This window comes from Genypterus blacodes, unplaced genomic scaffold (assembly GCF_046128005.1).
Source record: "Genypterus blacodes isolate CSIRO-AG114 ecotype Tasmania unplaced genomic scaffold, CSIRO-AGI_Gbla_v1 ptg000021l_1, whole genome shotgun sequence".
In the NCBI taxonomy this organism is placed as follows: Eukaryota; Metazoa; Chordata; class Actinopteri; order Ophidiiformes; family Ophidiidae; genus Genypterus; species Genypterus blacodes.
In genome coordinates this window covers 10,141,650-10,165,355 of record NW_027466834.1, presented here as the reverse complement: position 1 = coordinate 10,165,355, position 23,706 = coordinate 10,141,650, and the positions used below count along the sequence as shown (strand labels likewise).

Here is a 23,706-nt window from a genome sequence, read left to right as displayed (position 1 = left end):
GAAATTAAAGCCATGACGGCGGATGATGTGACCAAGGGGAAGAATGTACAGGATAAAGAAGAGGGGACCAAGCATAGAGCCTTGGTGGACACCTTTGGAGACAAGGGGCTGTGGAGGAGTTACAGTTATTGATGTTGATGTACTAAGAAGAGAAGTATGATTTGAACCAGGAGATGGCAGCGCCTGTGATGTTTGCGAGAGGTTTGAAGATGGTTGATGGTTTTGAAATCAGCACTGAGATCAAGTGGGGATGAGAATGGTTAGAGAGCCAGCATCGGGGGAGAGATGGAGGTTGTTGGCGACTTTCCGGAGTGCTGTTTCAGTGCTGTGTTGTGATCTGAATCCAAATGGAGCTAGCTGAGACGTTACAGTGTTTTTGACAGAAAGGGGAGGCTGGAGACGATCTGAAGTTATTATAGATGTCAGGGTCGAGGATGTTTTTTTGAGGATGTAGGTGACAGGAAATTATTGTACTCAAGACCAAATACAGACCGTGAGATGTGGAAAAGCACTTACCTATCTTACCAATCAATCAAATTAATTTTTTTTTAAACTTTATTTAAAAGGTGATGCAATCTTACATCTATTAAAATAATTCATGAGGGCTCATTGTCATGGGAAACGATTCCTCTAGGGCTCTGTTGCCATTTAACAAGAAACCTTTGTATGAAACATTTTGACTTTTTCTCTCAAAACACATTCCAACTTTATTCTCAGAACCTTTTTACTCAAAATATTACTCGCTTAATCCTGAAATCTCTCAGTAATCTGTCGAGTAAAAATACATTTTTTATTTTGTAGTTTGGCAAAAGTAAAGGAAAAGGAAAATATATGAAGTATTTTCACTTTGTTACTTCTCTGCTGTGGATCTTTGTTGTGATTTGATTCTATTCTTATGTCCCACAACCAAACAGCACAGTGACAGCTTCAATAAATCAGCAGGAAACCAGGTGAGGTCAGATTTTGAGGTCAGAACTCTCTCTAACTGCTGACCCCAGGGTCATAAAGCCGAATGCCCCACTAGCCTGCAGCGCTGCATCTGCAAAGCTTTCACTCTGTAAACGAGACGCCTGTGCAACAACTGCAGCCACAAACACAACAAAGGACTAAAAAAGAAGTCGGCACAGGCGTATGTGCGGGTATGTGTGTAAGGAGTGATCACACACACACGCACAGGCGCTGCCATGTGCCGAACGGGTCTGTGTGTGGTGTTAGGTTGCAGTAGGTGTTCCCGGCTGTGACCCTGGCATATCTGTGTTTGTTTTATGTCACAGCCCCTCCCACAGGGGAGATGACAGTCCAGCGGTGCCTGAGGGGGTGAAACCTGAGATAGGCAGAGCTTAGTAGTAAACAACAACTCCTTTATGAGGCTTGGGCTCTGCTTGCTGCATTCAAAGATCTGAGCCACAATGATTTTCTGGTTAGGGTAGTGTCTCCCCAAACGGAGGTCCCGTCAGCCCCAGGGGTCCTTCAGGGCGGTCTGAGGGGGGTCAGCATTCAAACTGAGGAGTCGTTTCACTTAAACCGTTTTTTTAAAGTTCAGGCAGTAACAAGAGTGATAGAAGGGAGTGTGTGTGCATCTCCAACAAGGATGAGGCTTTTGTAGGAATCCCCCAAACTAGACATGATCAAGGAGAAGGATTTAAAGGGATTTATGAATCCTTGTATGAGCTAATACACCATTTTACTATATGTCCTTACCTGAAAAGATATTTACTGTGTTTGTGTTTCATCTTTGTGTGTTCTAAAAATGGACCAAAACCTTTGAATTTCTTTAAATAACAAATCTCATCTTTCCTATCTTATCTTAAATATGCACTTTTTCTTGGACTCCTTCTTTTTATTTTCCTATTCCTTGTTTGTGGATGAAATTGTTGAAAAAAATGTTTTTTAAATATAATATTAGCAATATAACTTACACACACAAACACACACAAATACACACACTGTGCTGATTGTGTTTGTGGTGTACATTCATCTTTTGTCACGTCATGTGTTTTTATCTCCTCCATTCTCCTCTGTGACTGAATGGAGTTTGGGCTCACTACTCTTTTCTTTTGTTGTTGAACGCAGCACCATACAGTCAGACCCCTTCCCCCATCTCTGGCCCTCTCTCTCTCTCTCTCTCTCTCTCTCTCTCTCTCTCCCTCTCCCTCTCTCTTTCTCTTTCTTTTTTCCACCCATCCTCCCATCTCTCTCTCTCTCCCTCCCTCTCTCTCTCTCACTCCATTTCATCCATGCAGGGTGACGCCAGCCCCTCTCTCACCCCGCCCCGTTCAACTCAGTCCACTGCGTTCATTTCATTCCTGCTCCCATTCCGCGCATATTTCGCATCCTTGGAGAGACGCTGCGCATTTTACGCACTCAGCGCTCCAGATCCTTCATCAAACCCGAAACCGGAGGAGAAAGCGGAGTTGTCGGAGGTCTTCCCGATGCTGTAACCTCACAAAATCCGAGCAAAAGTGCGGGGATTAATCCGCGAAGAGGCGTCTGAATCGAGGTAAGTTCTCCAGGAGGAGTCCCCCCCTCTGCTTCGTGCCTGTGTGTTGCGCTTTTGACTCCGTTTTCGTTTGTTTTTAAACCCTTAAAGTGATTGCACAAGGTGTAATTTCAATCATATCGGCAATATCGAAACCGATCAGACACCCGCGACGCCTTTATAGATGTTAAACAAGTCTAACAAGCTTATTCCTGCTTATCCCGGCAGCTTCAGAGCCGAGGATGTCGCTTTCACTTCAGTTTATCCTCCTTTCACCAAAATAAAACATCTACCGGCGGCTTTGAAAAATAATAATAAACAACATTCATCCTCTTCTGGTTCTGTTTCTTCCCCGTATCCAATCGCCGGAGTTTGATCCACACGCGATCGGGATCGAACCGTGTCGCCGCTGTGTTTTCTGGGTTAACAAAGCTGCTGGTGAATGGGGGGACTTGTTGCATCGGCGGGTTTTCCTCTTTCCTCCTCCACAGGCCCCAGTCACATACAGGCCACAGGCAGAGGGAACAGGCACAGAGCCAGTGTGTGTTTACCTGCTGCAATCAGCTGATTCTATACGGAATCAGAACCCCCATCAAACGGAACCACACAGGGTGGATCTGTGTGTGTGTGTATGTATGTGTGTGTGTGAACGCAAATACACCGCCACCTCAAACCAGAATCTCTCACTGTAATGAGGAGCTGCAATCTGATCAGCAACTCACTTTATACAAATATGGATACATAGAATTCATTGATTATACATTTACATTATACGGGGTTAATCTATGCTATATTGGATTTCATTGATTACTCTCTCTTCTACTTTTAATTCATCAATCAATCATTGTTTTGGTGTGTGTGTGTGCTGGTTAGTTGTGAGTTTAAAGTGACAAACAGCTACAGTGAATGAAGTTTCCTTTTTAAATCTTAATGAAAGGCTTCTATGGGGATGCAATGCAATTATTGGAGAAGATTATAGTCTTGAAGTTGAAACAGCTAAAAGCTTCCATTCTACCAGTTGAGGAGGAGATGTGTCCGATTTAAAAGGAGGAAGATTTGATCCGTGTGTTGGAACTGGAATTGCACAATTTGCACAACAACATGATTTAATAGAGATCATTATTTTTTTATTCTACCATTGAGAATTTGCATCGTCAGACTCAATTTAATTCATAAATAGTTCACAACACAGGGATATTCATTCATTCATAAGATTCATTTTTTGTCCTCCGAGTAAGAAATGTCATAAAAAATGTATTTATACTCTAAATCCAATTATTTTATGGGAGAACTTTGTACTCTAAGTGTTTTATTGATCGGTGTTGAGGTTGGTGTGTGCTTGGTTGTGGCAGCTGATGATAAACTGAACACCACTGATGCGTCAACATGTCCACCGCCGTGTCGTAAGAGCTGCAAATCTAAATCTTAAAAGGAAACAAACGGGAATTCATTCTGAAACCTGTTGTGTTCATCTTAACTCGGCTTTGAGTGTAAATTGGGATTTCTGTTTTTTTTTTTCTTTCTTCTTTCTCACAGACCCCCTTCCTCCTTCCCCCTCACCGCCTTTAGAGCATCTTGCAAGATAAATCATAGAACCCATAAACTGTAACAGAGGAAGAAGCAGTGTGTGTGTGTATGTGTGTGTGTGTTTCTCATTGTCTCTGCTGTGTCTGGGCCTGTGAGTGTACAAACCTTTGTCAGTCACTGGGCAAACAGCCTTCCATCTCCCCTCTCCCCCCCCTGCCTCTCTCTCTTCAGTCCGTTGACATCTGTTTTGAGTGCTCCGTGCACCTGTAGAGAGACAAGGGAAGTGTGTGTGTGTGTGTGTGTGTGTAAGAGAGGGAGAGAGAGAGAGAGAAAGGGAGGGGGAAGAGGAGGAGGATGAAGGGAGGTGCAGAATGCAAATCCAGGCGTTTGTTCTGGGCCTAAGCAACACAGACTGACTGACTAACGACCATTTGGTGTGTGTGTGTGTGTGTGTGTGTGTGTGTGTGTGTGTGTGTGTGTGTCTGTGTGTGTGTGTGTTTGCCTCTTGCTGTCCAGGCCAAGCAAGCCTATTGTTGCGGCAGCAACAGGCTTCGGTGGATGAGGACGCACCATATGGCCTCTGTGTGCTTTAGTCACAACCGCTGTGTATGTGCGCGTGTTTGTGTGTGTTCATGTACTTCACCAATGCTGCTACAATATGTTAGAGTTGAGGATGGCAGCCTGTTCACTCCCCGCCTTCCTTGTTGTTTCATCTGTTGTCTAATTTCTAAACAGGAGGACAAAATCCAGCACACAGATTTTTTTGAGGAAATGAGGATTAGGAGCAGGAATCTAATCTTCTAAATACAAAACGATCAAATGTAAATGTAAACGTCTCCTCACGCCTTTTATTTTTTTTAGAATTGATTACACGTTATATTTGTCATGGATCAACAGGTGACAAAGTAGAGGCAGAGTAAACGAAGCGATGCAGCAGGTGTGTGTGAGAGAGTCTAAGACGTCAGGAGTGTTTGTCACCAAGCTTCACTCCATCTGATGGCCAGAAATTTCGAATTCCGGGTTTCTTTACTGTTTAATTTAACAAGCTTTCCACACACTCCTGATAAAGGGTTGGGGGGTGTTTGGTCTGCAGATGCCGTCTTCTGATTAGCCACCGGTCAGGGGAAAAGGATAATCTCATGATCTTTTCCTTTTTCTAGGTTTTGTTGCAGTTTGTTGCCCGGTGTTGTGGTTGTGTTACGCAGAGAATAACTGAGTGTGGTTTGGAGGAAGTGTGTAAAAAGGGGAAAGTCGGGTTCTATGTAATGAAATGTCAGGATGAGGGTTTAGTATATTAAAGCAACGATATTCAGTGTGGGGGGTGAGTGAGTGTGTCGGGGTGGGGCAGGGGGGGAGGGTCATGGGAGGAGGGAGGGCGGGTGTGCTGGCCCGTGTGTGTGTGGAGAGGGGGGGGTTCAGGCTTTGTTTATGGAATGGGGGAACAATAGGCGTCCTCCCGGGTGGGGTGGGGTTGAGGGGAGGAGGAGGAGGAGGAGGAGGTGGTTTGTGGCTGCAGGAGGCCAGCAGAGCCTGTGCTGGCTTGTCTGCCCCGTCTGTGTTCCCCATCTTTCCTCTCCCGTCTTCAGCTGTTTCACTCTTGTCCTGTCTGTGGTCCGGGTCAGCACCGATAACAGATGTGAAGTCAAATTTACATCTTGAATTTTCTCTCTCTCTATGCTGTTGTTTCCTCCACTTTCCTCAGCTTTGGGTAAATGTTCTCCAGAGAGGATCCCTTAAGGAAACGCAGGTGGAATATGATTCACTTTGTTTTGTCTTAACCACGCTGAAAGGCAAAAAATGCAATTTAGCCGCAGCATGGATGGAATCAGCAGGAGCCGCCTGTTTGTACAGCCGGTGTGAGGCCAGGCGAGTCACACCAAAACTGGCCCTCAGTTGGAGGAGGCGTGACTCCGCCTTGTGTTTCCCAGCCTCAACAGGAAGTGAGCAGGAAGTCTAGATTTCACCTCCGTCTTGCTCACTTCCCTGGACATGAGTTATACCATAGACACGCCCACTTGAGTGACACAGTAAAGGCTACAGTGTGCGTCATCAGAAACGTACCTTTAAGGAGCTATAAACCAGCGTGTTAGCTCGTGATGTGAAGTTGTTTAGTAGTCGCAGTTAGTCTGGAGTTACGCCGGCTCGTAGCATCACAAGCATAGCAGTTAGCAGTTAGTATACAGCAGAAAGGAAAGTTGTTGCACACTACAGAAACTTGTTGGTTACTACTTGATCCAGATCTTTGTTTGATGGAGTAGAGATCCAGGTTCTTCTGGCAGTAGTTGGTCCTAACAGAAAACAATGAGGATGAGGCGGAATTTGTAGAATTTGTTTGAATTTTTGACGATGGTAGACGATGGCTACCTGCTTCTCCTGGTTTACTGCAGAGGATCCATGTTGTTGTGTGAAAGTGCAATAACAATTAAGTCTTCCTCATCTAAACACACACTCACAGTCATTTTCACAAAGCCTTTGATACAGTTGACCTTTTCTGATGAATGCCTCTGCTTATCTTTGTTAGTGCTGGTTGCTGCGCTAAGCTACCTTCCATGTTTTCTGTTTCAAAGTCTCTGTGCTCATTAGGCAGAAGAGTGTGAAGCCACACACACACACACAGCACATCTGATAATTAAACAAACAGTAAGCATGTTAATACATCTAACAGTTCACACAGTAGAGAGTTAAATGACTTCATGTTAGAGGAGTAAACAACTTGAACACGATGTCCATCCTCTAATCAAACGTCTTCAATCAAAGCCAATCTGACAGTTTGCCACTGAAAGTCATATGGAGTCACTTGTCCCTGACTCTCTCCTGACTCCTTGCTTGCTTCCTGTATTTAATTCTATCCAGTTGTGAGCAGAAGAAGACCAGAAATAAACAATCAAAGGCAAACTTAAAGAACAGAGGAAGAGAATCAAACCTTTCATCATGTGACATTTTAAAACAGTTGGAGCCGTCTACTAACAACTGTTTTATTGTTGTTTTTTATTTATTAGAGGCACATTTTGGGACTTCAGTGCAGGTCTGATTCATGCTTTCATTGTCTTTGGAGTCTCTTGGTCCTTACTGCTATTAAAGACCAAAATGCGTAGAGAAGAATGCAAGATTTCGCTGTTCTCATGACACTATTGGCGGTATGAGCCTAGTCTGCAGCTGGAGGTGTCATAATCTCATCAAGACGTTTATAATCTAGTTCTGTTACTACTTCCGTTACTTTCAATCCCATTAATTATTTGCATGATGTTTTAAAATGTAGGATTTATGTATTTAATTGCCGTATAATCAATGTTTTATAGTGCAGGTAAACATGCTGAGTGTGTGATCTGTCATGTCTTTAATGATCAGAATACGTTGCGGCAGTGTTAAAGCTTAAGTATTCAGTCAATCTTTGCATCAGACCCCTGCGGTGTTGGAGAAATTAAACAGGAAGCTTTAAAAACCTTCTATTTGCAAGTTATTGACATGTTTCAAAACTGGCAGAGCTCTGAAATAGAAGCTGAAAACGTTGTCGTATTTGATCTGGAGTACACGACAACAACGTCCAGATGAAGCAGACTTGAGCATGAGCGAGGCCCCGAGCACAGCCTGTGTGTCTGTATGATCGGTGACATTGTTTGAATTCTGTGTTCTGAGTCCAATTCAAAAGAAATCATCAGTTCTGTCCTCGATTTTTGCCTTTGCGGCGGCGGCGGCACACTTCAGCGCATCCACAATTAATCCATTACAGATTAGTTCATCTTGTATCATGTCGGAAATATAATAACCCTTCCTAAAGTCTGGAGTCTGACCTGATTTGATGGTAAAAAACAAAGACACATGTAAGAAAAAAGCATCAGTGAGAAGAAAGCAGTGGAGGTGCTTTTATTCTTCCTCTGTGCTGATACACACTTCAGAAAGAGAGAGTGAGAGACTTCCTTTATGATTGGTGAAGAGGCTGTGATTCACAGCATGCACTCCTCATTATTTCACCATCTCTTCTCATTACCAGAAGCATTACCATTTATGCGCACACACTGTAATTGGTGACAGATTGCACACTGATACAGCGAAGTGCTTATTTCCTCCTGGAAACGTGATGGGGAGAAAAGCTCCTCTCTCCTCTCTCCATCCCTCACTTTGATTCTTCTACTTGGTCTTCTACTTTGCCCAGTCAGAGCCGAGACATTATCTGATCTGTGTTCCTCATGGGCGTTCACACTCACACACACACACACACACACACACACACACACACACACACACACACACACACACACACACACACAGAGACCACAGAGTATCCAACGGTATTATAAAAAAAAAAGGGCCGGGGGAGGTTATGGCAATACCAACACCATTTAATAAGTGTGAACTCTAGACCATAGTGTTGAGACAGAATCCAACATGTGCATATGTGTGTATGTTCACATGTGAACCCCCCATCAACACCCAGAAAAGGAACATTATGGGGTTGCGTTAATATGGAAATATAATTGTCGTCTCCATCTATCTGTCTCTTTCTTCACAATTACATCCTCTTCTTGCTAACAGAGGCTCTACAAGACACACACACACACACGCGCACACACACACACACACACACACACACACACACACACACACACACACAAAGGGAATTAGCCCCTGAACTCCATCTGTAGTCCATTAAAACTTGCTCTGGCTTTTTGTAGACAGATGCAGGTTGGGAGGAAAGAGAGTGGAGCAGTTGCTTAGGTTATTTATTTAAGGATGTAGCTGGGTTTGTCTGCCAATTGTGCTCCCTTCCTCTTCCTCTACAAATCTACCTTGTTTCACTTTGCAAAGCTTTAATCGGACACTTGTAGAGAAATCCGGGAGGTATCGATATTCACCGGTTACACAAGAGAGAAACAAAGAGTAGAAAGAAAGAAGAAACAACAACAACAGTGGAGAAAATTGTTAAGTAAATATCTCAGCAGTAAGGATATCACACACACACACACACACAGACACTTGCACTCTCACCTGTATGGTTTCTGTAAGGGAAACCTACAGGTGAAGCGCTGCACTTTATTATTAGACCTCCTCAAGTTCAATCCAACGGTGAAGCAGCACATTCTGTGTTTAATGGATGTGTCTTGTTACCGTAGGGACCGGATTGTTAACCTCACTTCAGAGCCCAGGGACATTTAAATACCGATTGAAGCGAGCGCATGACAGATCTTACCTTGTACATGATGCGTTCTGTCTGGAGGCTTTTTACGTGGCAAGAAAACAAAGCGCCCCTGAATTTGTGTGGATATTTGGCACTTAATGCACATTTGCATACTCAGTTGGTAATAAAAAAAAAATCTGTGTTTTGTCTGTTTGTGTGTTTCAGTCCTTGAGTACGAGGCAGAAATCTGAGACTGCCACCTCAGTTGCACAATAATTCTATTTAGGCCATAAGAGACCTTTGTAAATATGGTAAAATATTGTTAAGTGGAACAATGTTTCCTTTGAGGATTATGAGAAAATCCTCTTGCATAAACATGTGTTTGGGTGTGTGTGTGTATGTGTGTGTGTGTACTTGCTGGAAGCAGTTAAAACAGATGCCGTTGAGTTGTCCAATGGAAGAATGACTGAAAGGAACTGACTTGCGTTTGATAACACAGGCAACTTGTATACCAACTGGACCCCCTGTTGACACACACACACACACACTGGGCCCCTTGGCGTCGCAGACACTCAAAGACTGCTATCGTTACATTTCATTACAACCTCTCTGGCGTGTGTTTTGAGAATATGGCGGCATTGGATTTATGCACACTGCCTGGACACAAACACATACATGTGGCTGGCAGGAGGTGGAACCCGGTACAAGCTGTAAGAAATGAGAGAGAGAGAGAGAGAAAGAGAGAGAGAGAGAGAGAAGTGACATGGGGAGAGCAGGAGAGCCCAAGGCAGCTGCAGGATTGTGGCTGGATGCCCTGTATCTGTTCTCCTGAGGGCTGGCACCAACACCATGATGCCTGGTGTCCTGGCTCGATCGGCCTAGGCCTGCCCAGGGAGAGAGAGGGAGATAGAGAAAGAGAGAGAGAGAGAGAGAGAGAGAGGAGAGGGAGGTAGGAAACAGAGAAGGGGCGAGTGTAGCCCATGGTGCACAGGAGTCGCCCAATAGTCACAGTTGATTGTGGTGTGACTAATGTCTCTCTCCAGTGTCCATCTGCTGCTGGGGCCCTCTCATGCTTCGTCTCTGGATTCTACTGTAGCTCTTCAGTTAACCCTTTGTAGACTGACCTCTCCTCCTCTCCTCCTCTCCTCTCCTGTCCAACATCCATTCATCACAGCCTTTTGGTACATTCACAACAATGACATACCTTATTTATCTTAATGATAAATATTTAAATGTGATCTTAGCTCTCTGATTGATCAGCTGCCTTCATCTCATAGAGAAATCAGTAACACTCAATTGATTTCTTGCAAAAAACTCAATTTACACAAAATGTGATTTGGTGTTAAGATGTGTTAACATGATATAAAGAATCACGTAAACAGACAAACAAATAGAAACACAAAGTCAGTTTTGAAGTTACACAATATGAGGAAACTCATTTCCATATACATTTCATAACCGCTGTTGTACTTTGTTGTATGAATAACATTATTGCAGTACGTGCTCCTCATGTGTACACAGATTCAGACAATAAATGTATAATAATAGTAACCTAGCTTATGTGAAGTCTCTGAAGTTGCTGAAGTTGGACTGAGCCACATTCACATGCATTTCCTCACCCAGTGATATGTCCACCTTGTACGTTGACACATTATACAGTATATCGTGTATTGATTACTTGCATTTTTGCCTTAATCACAGCATGCAAGTTATAAGTACTAAATGGTGTGTATCCAGGCTTATACTAGTTTATTTACACACAAAGATTCAGCACATAGTGATAAAGTTCAGGTGGTGCTGTGAATCTTAATACTCGCAACTATCAAGGCTGAATTTGTCTCTTGAGAGCAATAGAGACAGATACAACTGTGAGATTTTTTAAAATCGGTCCCTGAGTGAACATGTTGGTGGCCCATTGTCACCGTTTCAGCGTCGTCCTTCCAGGATCAAACACGATACTTGAATGCTGGTGAATCTCCTCAGGATAAGATTTTTAACATTTTCTGACAGAGAAGATGATGAAGCTCCTCACCTCAGATGGAACAGTGAAAGAATAAGCAGAGAGATTTTCGGGAAGTGATGACATCATGACGTGTGTGCTTCACTTTTATCCTTCAATTTTAGTCATCCTCCTTATAATGATTTGTTTTGTTTTGTTTTGTTTTGTTTTGTTTTGTTTTTAATCACCGTGATGGAAATAATTACAATTTGTCACTGGCGGACTGTAACTCACTCAGGGGGCGGAGTAAATCAGGATGTGCACACACAAAACTGCCTTTAATTTCGCTCTGTCAGCAACGTGGCACACGGAATCCAAATTCTTTTGAAGAACATGCCAGTTGGTCCCTTCCCCCTGTCAATGCACACACGCACGCACGCACGCACACACGCACACACGCACACACACACACACACACACACACACACACACACACACACACACACACACACACACACACAAGGTCATGGTCTAGAGGGAACAAATCCTGTTGCTGGTTCTCAACAGTAAAGCCTGCTGAATGAATGAATCGTTGTTTGAATGGAAATCTGCAGGGGGAGGGCAGAGGAAAGACGGTAGGAAAGCGAGGGTGGGAAGGTAGAAAAGGAAAAGGAAATGAGAGCGGATGGAGAGGGAATCCGAAGACAAACTCCAGTAAACCCTGCAGATCCACTCCCTAACATTGGTTCTGAGCGTAAACCAAAGCGTGTTTTCTTATCCTCTAGCAGAGTTTTCCCTCAGGTGTTCTCCAGCAGACTGCAGAAGTGTTAATCTGAGCTGAAAAGTGTGGATGGGGTTAAACCTCTGTGTCCAAACTGTTGCCTGCTGCTTTGCATGCTTCAGTTGCATGTGTGCACGTGCACACCGTCAAGGGTAATTGTGTTAAAATTAGCCGAGCATACACCGATACACACACACATAGTATTCACACGTCGGCGTACAATTCACACAGCAGGTTGGTGCAGGCCGTGGCAAGGGACAGTGCGTGAGAAGTGTGAACAGTAGAAGAGCAGACAAGATGACATGTGTTCACCCAAGGAGCTGGCAATTGTAGTAGTGTGTGTGCGTGTTTGTGTTTATATGAATGTGCATATGCTTCAGTGTGTGTGGTGTGTGCTAGGCCAACCCTGCTGTTTACTGTGGGGGATTTTAGAAGCATTGTAGGCAGCTGGCAGACCCTTCACTTTCTCTATTTTGTTTCTTTTAAAGCTGTTTGTGGCTTTCAATGACTGTGTTCACTTGAGTTGGTGTGGATTTTGTTGCGGCAACCAATTTCTTACATGGAACAAGCAATAGTTTCCTTGTACCAATTGCAATAGGTGGTATTGAAATTGGAACATGTTGGTGCAGAATGTCAGCAATGTATCATTAAAAAGAAAATTAAAAGATTCAAATCAAAATGATCACAAACACAACACTGCCAATGTTCCACAGGCATCAAAGGGTCCAAGTTCAGTCGCGTGTCAGGGTCAAATGCTGAATTCCTGCGCCTGGGCTTTCCTTTTGGCAGCTTGGCATTAATACAGCAAGTCCACTTTATTTGGAATTGTTCACGTTGACAAATTTGTCTGACATTTCCCTGGATCTTCAAATTGGCTGTGGGGGCTTTCTTTAAAAAAAAAAGAGACGACATCTCCTTCTGCCTAAGTTTAGTCATTGCAGAACCCCCAGTTGCCAAAATGTTCGGAAACACAAGTCACCTCTGCAGAATGTGGTCCGCTCAATGACTCAGCAAATGTTTATTTGGTGATATGAGCCGCCAGGAACGATGAATGATGACCTCTCCATTTTCCTTCTGGTGCCACTTTTATTCCTACTGAACGTCAGAGGAAATGCTACATACTGATGTCTATTTTTGAGATTGATTTCCATATTTTCTCTGTTTTTAGGTTCCTACTGTTGGACGTTGGATTTGGACCGTCTTGCTAAGTTGTCTCTTGTTGCTACTTCTACTATTATGAGCAGAACTTAGCATTGGGGGCAAATTTGGCTCTTGATTCAGCATCAGTTAGCATTTACATTACTTCACAGTGGAGGAATTTGAATAAAACTACCCAGGTTTATCATTGACTTTGACCACGCCACTTATTTAAAATCAAACCATTAGCCTTAGCGCTGAGCACACATCAAGTAGCCTAACAATTAGCCGCCATTATGGACCGCAGTAGTTGGAGTGGCAGCGAGAGTCCAGGGGAGGACATGGACAGACTGAGTGACTCAGGAGGGGACAAGAACATGGACGGGGACCCCGAGGGAGTTTGGAGCCCCGACATTGAACAGAGCTTTCAGGAGGCCCTGGCTATCTACCCCCCCTGTGGCCGGAGGAAGATCATACTGTCAGATGAAGGAAAGATGTATGGTGAGTGTTCGGTGTGTTTTCCGTCGTTGTGTGTGTGATTGTGTGACAATGGGCAACTCAATTTGAAATCTGAAAATCTGAAAAATGGCAAACTTCGAAAATGTTCCTCTTTTGGCCCACCTGCAATACCGTCATGGCCCACTAGAAGGCTGTGAACTATACTTTGGGAACAACTGCTTTAGATTAGAAGATGCTGCATGTGTGTGTGTCTGTTAGTATATGTGTGTGTGTGTGAGATAGGGCTCACCTATGTGTGTGTTGATGTAGCAATGTGCCATCATTGAAAGCGATGATTTTGATTGTGGCTCGCTAATTTGCAATCTGTTCCGGATGAGTGTGGCATGTCTACAGAGTGCTATAAACACACGGATGGAGCCGTTGAAACATTTGTCGGTGTGATGTATCAGACTGGGAATTACTGCGAGTGTTGCTTGTCAGTGTGAGACACAGAGGAAAGAAACATAATCACAATGTGGAGGAGCGGTAACAGAGGTGGGCTATAGGTGCAACAGTAAGAGTTGGATGTGTGTATAGGTTTGTTTGTGTATGTGAATGAGCGTGACATAGAGAGGGAGAGGAGATGTATTTGTGTGTGTGAACTAATAGAGTGAGGAACAGATGGTCCTCTGGCTGCCACCAGCTGCGCTCGCTCACTCCCCCTGCTTTCTCTCTCTCTTTCACTCTTTTTTCTCCTTTTCTTTCTCTGGTATTGAGTGCACATCACAGAGCCATTTCTCATTGCTACCGCCTTAGTTTCAGGTTTGAATTTGTGTCAGGCTCCCACATGTCTAAATAAAAAACAAAACCGTGTAATACTTGCCCCTTTGATGAAGGTTTGCCTCTGTACGTAATTGAATAAGTTTTTAATTAGAAACTAGTTTTTTTGTTATTGTGTGTCCAGATGAGCCATAACACAGAAGCTGAGCAAAACACACTCTGACTAACTGAACTCCTCTTAGCACTCCTTTCTATTGATCAGTGGCAGATCAATCTACCTCTTTTCCCTCTGTTCTTCCATCCCATCCTCTGCCTTTCTGGCATGTTACAAGCTGTTTGTTTACCCCATTGACGTTGTGTCCATGTTGTTGACATATTTATCACGGTGACCTAATTGGGTTAGACAGTGCCTGTTATTCAGAGGCAGCGCAGAGATGGCAAAATGGAGAGGATTCACGGTTTGGTATAGAATCCAAGATGTTTTTTTAATCATTACTACAACATCTGTGCTCACCAGAAGAATGAGTTTAGTATCTAGTTTGTTCTTCGGGCCACAATCTCCACAGAATAGGAGCGGAAGAGATTTGTAATTCATATCTGCTATTTCCTTTGACCGACAATCAAAGAAACACGGAGGCCTAATTCATATTTCACAAAGAAAAACATGAAATTAAATGTGAAGAGTTCCTCCCGTGTTGTATAAATCTTGTCCTTCTATTGATATGAAAGGAACATTCTGCACACGGGCCTGGGGTAAATCTGGCCTTCTTATTTAACACCATTTTGTGCTGTGGAAGAAGAAGAAGGTCTGTGATGGATGAAAATTCACAATGTTGCATTTACTCCACAATACCTTTGTGCGGCTTGTTATTGTTAGTTTTGTGGTGTAATGAGTGGCAGGTGAGCAGTCCTAGAGGAGGAAAAGTCAAATGTGACATGTGTGTGTGTGTGTGTGTGTAAAAGTACCCCCCACTAACTGCAGAGAAATAGGCTGAAAATAAGAAAAAATGTGTAAAAGAAAATGTGTGTGGAAGAAAAGCATAGAAAACTCATAAATGGATGTGTATTTAAAGGGAAAGAGAATGAAAAGGTGAATAATAGGGCTATTATCCCTGGTAAAGGTACGGCAGAGGTGCAGTGTAATGGCCAATGGCTTTGTCCCCCGGAGCAGCATCGTATGGATGTATTGGACAGATGCGTAGGTCATTTAATGGGTATTGAATTTTTTTTTTCCTGCCACTTAAGCTGTGGATCAGGAACAGAGATATATTCTATATGGCTACAGCATACTGTGAAGAGTAATGTCTGTGAAGGTTCACCTCAGTCATCCAGGTAGTCAGCTGTCTGTGAAGAGTAATGGACAAAGTGTGTGCATCTGTCTTACTTTCAAACACTTAGTGATAGAAGCAACTTACTCCCATAGAGAGTCCAATACCTGTCACATACATCGAAGAGAGAGAGATGTGTTGATCACGGTGTTTGACACGTTTATAGATGTTACACAAGTTGTATGAGTAGACAGAGTGACATTTATGGTTTGTTACCATTTGTTCATTATGACTGGTTCTGCTGTGGTGAATCATTTGTACACTTTGCTTGACTACCTGTGTTGCTAAGGGATGACATAAGTTTAGTTCAAGTTTAAGAAAGTCACAAGGTTTTTCTGCTCAGACGCCTTCTCCCTAATCAGACATTTGAGAGACCGCATATACAAAAACATTGTTTAGGTGCGATCAAGTGAAGTAGTTCTGTATTATTCAGGGGTGCATCCCACTTAGTTGTGTTCCACTCTCGCATAGCGGTGCCTTAAAAGTATGCAGCAGTTGATCCTCATCAGGTGAACTTCATTTAACCTACCTGAACTGCAGCTGTGCTCATTTGCGTCATTATTGTTTGTATATACCTGCAAAATTGAAGAATTTAATGTCCCAAGTAGTGATTTCTCCCTTTGTTCTGAACTAGCCTGAACTGGACTTGACCTTGATTTAGACATGACACACAGATACACACAGATCCATAGATGGGACTAAGGTGCTGAGCATTTTTGAGGGAAATAAAACCCAAAATAAATCTCTTACTTTTCATTCCTCTACAGAAAATCTGAAGAACTGAAAGGACTAATAAGTTGACAATTTCTGTGACATACACTGCGGCACAAAAATGAAGATATTACTCAAGGATTGCCACTTTCATCTACTGTATTATGAGTAACAAGCAGCCTGGTCTCTGGGCTCTGTGGAGTCTGAAGACTTTCAGTCGATGCTACAATTCACACCACTCCAATGCAACCTTGTTAGCAATTGTGGTCAGCAAGGCTTTGACCTCCCTCTCAAAAGATTTCGCGCAATTCTACAAACCAACTTAACACTTAATTACAGGGCTTACTGAAAGTGGTGACTGACTGCATCTGTAAACTGTGAACATGCTTTATAGAGGACAAGTATTGGAGAGAAAAGGTAGACGAACATGAAGCTCCAACCTCCTCTCTTAATGCTCTGTCACAATATATATCTCAATAAAGTAGATTATCATAGTCTTCCCCATGATTGTGTCGCTTACTGAACCAGACTGAGAGACAATTTAAAGACTCAGGAAACCTTCACAGGTGATTTGAGTTAATGAGCTGATTAGGGTGTGACACCCTGAGGCTACAATATTGAACTTTTTCCAGAACATTCTAATTTTCTGAGATACTGAATTTGGAGTTTTCATGAGCTGTAAACCATAATCATCAAAAAACAAAACAAATAAAGGCTTGAAATATTTCACTTTGTGTGTAATGGATCTATAATATATGAGAATTTCACTTTCTGAATTAAATTACTGAAACAAATTAACTCTTCCATGATGTTCCGAAACATTCATATCTAAGGCATGGTAATCGCAGTTTTCAATAGCGAGCAAACATTACATCACTAATGTCGGCCTTTATACCTGTGTGATGTGATGTTTGTGATAAGATGCATGGAAAGGAACGACAATGCCCGTGTCTAACCTACACTCCAAACTGACTTTAACTATAAACTCCAATAAACACTTGTAAATATTGAACAGTGTGTGTCACTGTCTGTCAGGGCAAAGCGCTGCGATGCGATGCGATTGCGATTGGGTGTCTTTCTGCTTTAGTGACCGCTGGACTCGCTTCTATACTTACAATGTTTTGTGTGAATGTGTGAAATCCAACCTGTCATCTGTGTGTAGAACTCTCATTCATGTGAAATCATCTGACATTCACACTTAAGTTCTGAATTCTGTGGGTTGTCTCTCTTAATATCTGCTTTCACACAGACTGATTGCAGCTCTGGCCTGCAGTTGCGAGGAGAAGCGTGGGGGTGCTTCTGTTCGTCACGGTTACTGACTTTGGCCTTGTAGTCTTTCACTGGGCAAGTAGGGAGTGAGAGACAAAGAGATGGAGAGAGAGGGAGAGAGAGAGAGAGAGAGCAAGGCTGGGGGGGCGGGGGGGGATAAGGGAAGGCCATGATTCGAAAAGGGGAACAGCCAGAAGAGAGAATGGACGGATGGAGGCGTGTGTGTGTGTGTGGGTGTGTGTGTTTCTGTGTGTGTGCGCGTGCATGCTGAAGAGTTTTTGAGAAAGTGGGAGGGAGAGAGCGAGGGATGTGTGCCGCAGGGTTAGTGAAGGATGATAATTCACCGTTAAGCCTCCTAGAAAGACCAGCTGGCCCCTCTGGAGTCAGATGTCAGCCTCCGCAGCCAGGACTCTGTGTGCGTGTGTGTGTGTGTCTGTGTGTGTGTGTGTGTGTGTGTGTGTGTGTGTGTGTGTGTGGGTGTGTGTGGGTGTGTGTGTGTGTGTGTGTTGGCGCTTATGCATGTATATACATATATGTGCGTGTGTGTTAGTGTGTGCTGTCGTCAGTCGCAGCCTTTGACTGCTAGAAGGGAAACACCTGCACGGGGTGCTGTAGATTTTATCAGTCTAAGCTCTCTGTGGCAGTAAGAGTGGGATTGGTCAGAACACACACACTTACACATGCACACACACACATACACACACCCACACACACACCATCTGCTAGTTAGTTAGGGCTATTGTTGCAGCCATTTGGGTAGTGTGTGGAGGCTTGGCTTTGTGCTGATCTTGACCATCAGTTGGCCAGCTGGCCTGACTTTGGTTTTCCACTTGGTCGACACAGAAAACAGGCTTGGGAAGGAACCAAACCAAACCAAACCATGGAGCCACAAATAGACCTGTGAACACACAAAGTGACAATAACATAATCACAGTTTTGCTTTTTTTAAACATACACAACTACCTGCTAACCTGCTTTCTATAATGCGAATTTCTACTGTGCAATTCGAAGAAAAAATTGTCACCCTCTCTCTCTCTCTCTCTCTCTCTCTCTCTCTCTCTCTCTCTCTCTCTCTCTCTCTCTTTCTCTCTTTCTCGCTCTCTCTCACACACACATGCATATAACACACAGGTTTTCCAGCTTGGCTGTAATGCAGTGGTTTATGCTGCTTTTCAATGTATGTCTCACTAATCTATACTAGCCAGGTCATGCTGAGTCTGCTGGGCTCCGAGTTGAATGGGTTGAATTATTCTGCATTGTAAGTGTGTGTGTATGCTTTTGTGTGTGCGTGTGTGTGCTTGTGTGTGTGTGCGTGCATGTAAGCATGGGTACAGCTGGCCTGCTGGTTCCTTTAATCAGGGGATGGCCGGTCTGCATGAATGCCTGTATTGTTGGGTCATGTGTATTCAGGGCAATGGTGTATGTGATTTTGTGTGTGTGTGTCTATGTGTGTGTCTATGTGTGTGTGTGTGTGTGTGTGTGTGTGTGTGTGTGTGTGTGTGTGTGTGTGTGTGTGTGTGTAGCTCAACAGGGGTATCGGTGATTACAGTGCGAGTTTGTGAAACTGCACGTCACAGGGTCGCTGGGTCAACAGTACTAAATCAGGCAGTAAGTTGTTTGTCTGGGTCATATGATTTCTGCTTGTGATTGTGTGTGAGACAGAGAGATGAATGAAATACTGTGTGTATGTGTGTGTGCCCGCGCGTATGTGTGAAAGTGGAAACTGTATCCTAATGTATCTATCTTCTGTGTCTCCTCCTTCCAGGTCGGAATGAGCTCATAGCCAGATACATCAAACTCAGGACAGGCAAGACGCGAACAAGGAAGCAGGTAATGAAGAAAGTGTCACATTAATCTAATCACAGCGTCTGTGATGTGCATCATATCCTAATGAAGTATACATGTGGGGAGCAAGAAGGGCTAACAGCAGCTAGTGGGTGAGGTCAGGGCTTTGTTGCTTCAAAAATGGAAATAAACATTAATTAGAATATCGCTGAAAAGTTAATTTATTTCAGTAGTTCAATTCAAAAAAGTGAAACTCTCATATATTCTAGATTCATTACACACAAAGTGAAATATTTCAAGCCTTTATTTGTTTTAATTTTGATGAATATGGCTTACAGCTCATGAAATTTAGAATATTCTGGAAAAAGTTCAATATAGTAGCCCCACTGTGTCTCACTCTAATCAGCTCATTAACTCAAATCACCTGTGAAGGTTTCCTGAGCCTTTAAATTGTCTCTCAGTCTGGTTCAGTGGACGACAAAACATGGGGAAGATACCAGATTCTACTTGATTGAGATGCACCTGTGTACCATTGATCAAATTCATATATTGCCTTCTGAGTATGGACGTATATAGTGTATAAAAATATTTGGTGAAATTCCAGCTGAGGTCACACAGCAACAGTTAAGCTACTCTCACATCATGTCTGTCAGTGATAAATGATGTCATCTGTACCTCGCCGCAATGTTGGGCTTTGATTGCCCTGCGTCTATTCACTGTTGTCAGTGGCGTAGTGTGTGTGTGTGTGTGTCCCTCCACAGTGGCAACAGTCCTTTCATTAGCCAACTCACTGTTTGGTCCTGCCCCCTCTCCTCTCCTCTCCTCTAGGTATCCAGTCATATCCAGGTCTTAGCCAGAAGAAAATCCAGAGAATTTCAGTCCAAACTAAAGGTAAGACTCACAGTGAAACGTGAGAGGAAGGTGTGGGAGGGGAGGTGTGATAGGTGTGATGGGTAATAATGAGTTATTTATTACACTTAATGTTTTTAAACACCTGGAAGACCAATCATCTGTGTTTGAATACATAGAAGAGATGATGGCCACGTACAAAAACTCCAAATTCATCAGCAGGAAATAAAGGCTTTATATAATGTTTGATTCACAGATGTAAATGGACAGGATGGTAGAGCGGTCGTCTAGGGATTGGATTGTTCCTGGTTCGATTCCCGGCTAATCTTAGTGAGTCTGTCAAATTGTTCAATCCCTAACTGCTCCTGCTGTGCAGATTGACTCTTTGCATGGTATGAACCTGGATGGCTCAATGTGAGGTCATTGTAAAGCACAATACTCACAATACCTATATACACAACATTTTAAATTCAACAACCTACCTTCCAATTAAAGCAATGGTTTGTTAAGTAAATAGTCTGCTCTCTTTCTTCCTTCTCTATGCATTGTGTTAAATCGTTGCTGCCATTTTGGCCACAGCTCTCCACACAGAGATTACAATCTGAAAAAAAATATATACATTTCCTACTTCTCGTTAAAACTTCTTTCCTCTTTCTCTATAAATTTCAAAAATGTCAAAAAAAGGAAAAGTCTGTTTTTAAATAAGGTAAAATAGTCATAATCATAATAATACTTTTTTTTAATGAAAATAAATATCAAACTGGGCAAACCAAAAACCAAACCAACCAAAAACAGCAAAGAGGTCCATCTGTAGTCCCGACAACACGGCTACATACGAGTACAAGAAGCATCTGAATCTAGTGTTTGTCACATGCTTGTTAAGGTTTCACGGTGACTGTGAGGATGCCTGTCACAGTGACTCCAGTATCCTTGGTGTCTAATTAGGCCTGTTTAGATGCCCCCCCTGCTCTTCCTCCTCTTCTCTTTGTCATCCTCTGCATTCATCCACTTCCCCCCCACCCCCCTTCGTTTTTCACTCCCTCACTGTTGCTTGTAATTAACTTAATGTAAAGCAACAAAGAACTGATTGTTTAATTTGGAGTCTGAGCACCAGATTGGAAGGAAATGATGATTGGTGTTTGTTATCGTGACATAAATATAGATACGGCGTAAAAACAATTGCTTAATAAATACCATTCAACCCAGAATCAGTGGGAAGACTGAGCTTGTTTCCCTGCATTCAGACCCATCCAGAGCTGATGAGAGACACTGACATCTGAAGTGTGTTCCTTATGTCAGGAAACCTTACTTTACAAAGACAGGAAGTTGGAAGTGGCAGCAGGGTTTCCAGTGCCCTGTAGATAGCCATCTTGGAGCATGTGACTCACCTGTTGCAATAAACTCGTATTTTAAGTAGGACTTCTGCTATTTTCTTTTAAATGCAGTTTTCTATTTATTGGCTGTCTGAGGCTCTTCTGCTGTCTCATCACTGGGCTTCTAAACCGGTGTTTCTTGCAGTTTCGTTCAATAGTTGCTTCTTTCCCCTTTCCTGTCAGGGCAGCATCATGCCGACTGAAGGGCCTCCTTTCTGTGTGGAGTTGATTGATCACATTTTGTCTAGTTCAACCTTGGCAGAGGTATGAACACATTTGCCAGACCACTGATCTCTGGCTTGGTTGATTATTTTTTTTAAAATAAGCATTGTTTTATGTCGTGTAGATCAAACCAAACACACTGAGTTGGTTTGTGACGTCTATTCTCTCCCTTAAGCCCCCTGAGGTCACTGGTCCCATGATGCCTGGCCCGCAGATTACAGGGGGCTAAATGCCACTTTTTGACATTTTTAAATGATTTTCCATTGGCAGCCATATAACCCTATGATGGTTGTTTGTGTGTTTGCTGATGCACAGGACCAGAGCGCAAAGGAGAAGGCCCTGCAGAGCATCTCGTCCATGTCCTCGGCTCAGATAGTCTCAGCCACGGCCATACATAGCAAGCTGTTGCCTGGCATTGTACGCGCCAGCTTCCCCGGCAACGCACAGGTAATGCGCATACACACACACACACACACACAGCCTAATACACACCGGTTCGTTTTTTTGCTGAAAAATAATACAGAAAACATAAGAGCATGATTAATAATGAACAAATAGCTTGTCCAATCTGAAGTGTGCAACAAGAGCACACACACACACACACTGTATTGCATGAATGTTCTGCAGCCTTGGCGAGTAGTGTATTAATGTGTGTGTATTCGTTGAAGCTGTGGCAGGGGATGATTCCAGGAGGTCAGTCCAGCTCCACCACAGAAGAGTAAGTAACAACAACCAGAACCTTGTATACCACATATAGGAATATACACAATACAATTTATTCTATGCTGAAATATTCAATGCTGTTGCTGTGAGACACATTTTTATTTGTTATGACATGAATTTAATGTAAAACGTTTTGCATACACTATGGAAATCCTCTGTCTGATGACAAACTGATGACAAATCTGTTTACCTGGTGTAAAAAACGAGTGATACATATATAGTATGTATGTATTATAATAATAATAATAATAATATTCTTATTGACATCTGTGGTTGAAGGATTCTGTTACAATTTCATAACCTCTTCTTCATGCTCTTCTGTAATTCTCACTCTCTCTCTCTCCCTTTTCCCTCTCACTCTTTCTCAGTATAAAGCCGTTCTCTCAGCAAGCCTACTCGGTGCAAACAGCAGGAACCACCACCATCTCAGGTGAGAGAGCCCCAGGTACAATTATTTCCTTTCTGTAAAGTGAGCAGGCGGCCCTGTCTGCTCTCTGCATGGTGTGTGTGTGAGCCCCGAGGTTTGCCTTTCCAACAGTCACAAAGAAAACAGAACAACAGGGTCGTTCTGACTTTTTGTTACTTTGAAAAAAGAACATAAAGGTGGAGGCATGCACACAAGATACATGGCACATTTTAACGTTTTTATATCCTTAGTCACACGGGATCAATTAACCATTTAAGCCATTGTCCCATTTGATCAAAGATCCCATCAGACTGGCTGATGATTATGATCACTTGCCACCTGCCAATGAAAAGCATCTGCTGAACCAATAATGAGACAGGTAGACAGAGATGAATGCTCAAGTTACAAATCTGCTGATTAGAGACAATGCTTATTATTTTGCTGTTATTCAATTTTGTATTAACCACATTATGACTTGTGTAGGACTTGCTTTAACTTGGCACTTACTTCTGGCATATATTTCTAAATACAGATTTTTGACATACACAGTACATGTTGTATATTATAACATTATTCCACTACAGTACACTACAGCCAACAACACCAATACGAATATGTCTTGTATTAAGCAAGACAAGGGGGCATAAATCATATCAGCGTTGTATAGAAACCTCTGGTCAACCAAACATAGAAGTTCACATTTTGGAAGAAGCCACTTATCACACGGCTCCCCTGCACCTCTGCCATTTTACAGTGCATTTTCAATTATTCACTCAGGTCCCGGGGTTATAAAATATGCTTTCACACAAAGAGGACAGCAGCAGCTATCATTTACAATAACAT

General features: G+C 42.9%; 1 protein-coding gene across 1 annotated transcript in view; it reads left to right on the top strand.

Annotated features, from left to right (window-relative positions):
• The first annotated feature begins 2,271 nt into the window (after positions 1-2,271).
• The window catches only part of tead1a (TEA domain family member 1a), a 29,471-nt gene continuing 8,036 nt past the window's right edge, over positions 2,272-23,706 (top strand). Inside the window, exons 1-7 of the mRNA XM_076142589.1 lie at positions 2,272-2,500; positions 13,011-13,480; positions 19,271-19,335; positions 20,119-20,181; positions 22,050-22,181; positions 22,403-22,452; positions 22,826-22,887. Coding sequence (XP_075998704.1) covers positions 13,276-13,480; positions 19,271-19,335; positions 20,119-20,181; positions 22,050-22,181; positions 22,403-22,452; positions 22,826-22,887 — 577 coding nt within the window. The 5' untranslated portion in view covers positions 2,272-2,500; positions 13,011-13,275. The remainder of the gene's footprint in view (positions 2,501-13,010; positions 13,481-19,270; positions 19,336-20,118; positions 20,182-22,049; positions 22,182-22,402; positions 22,453-22,825; positions 22,888-23,706) is intronic.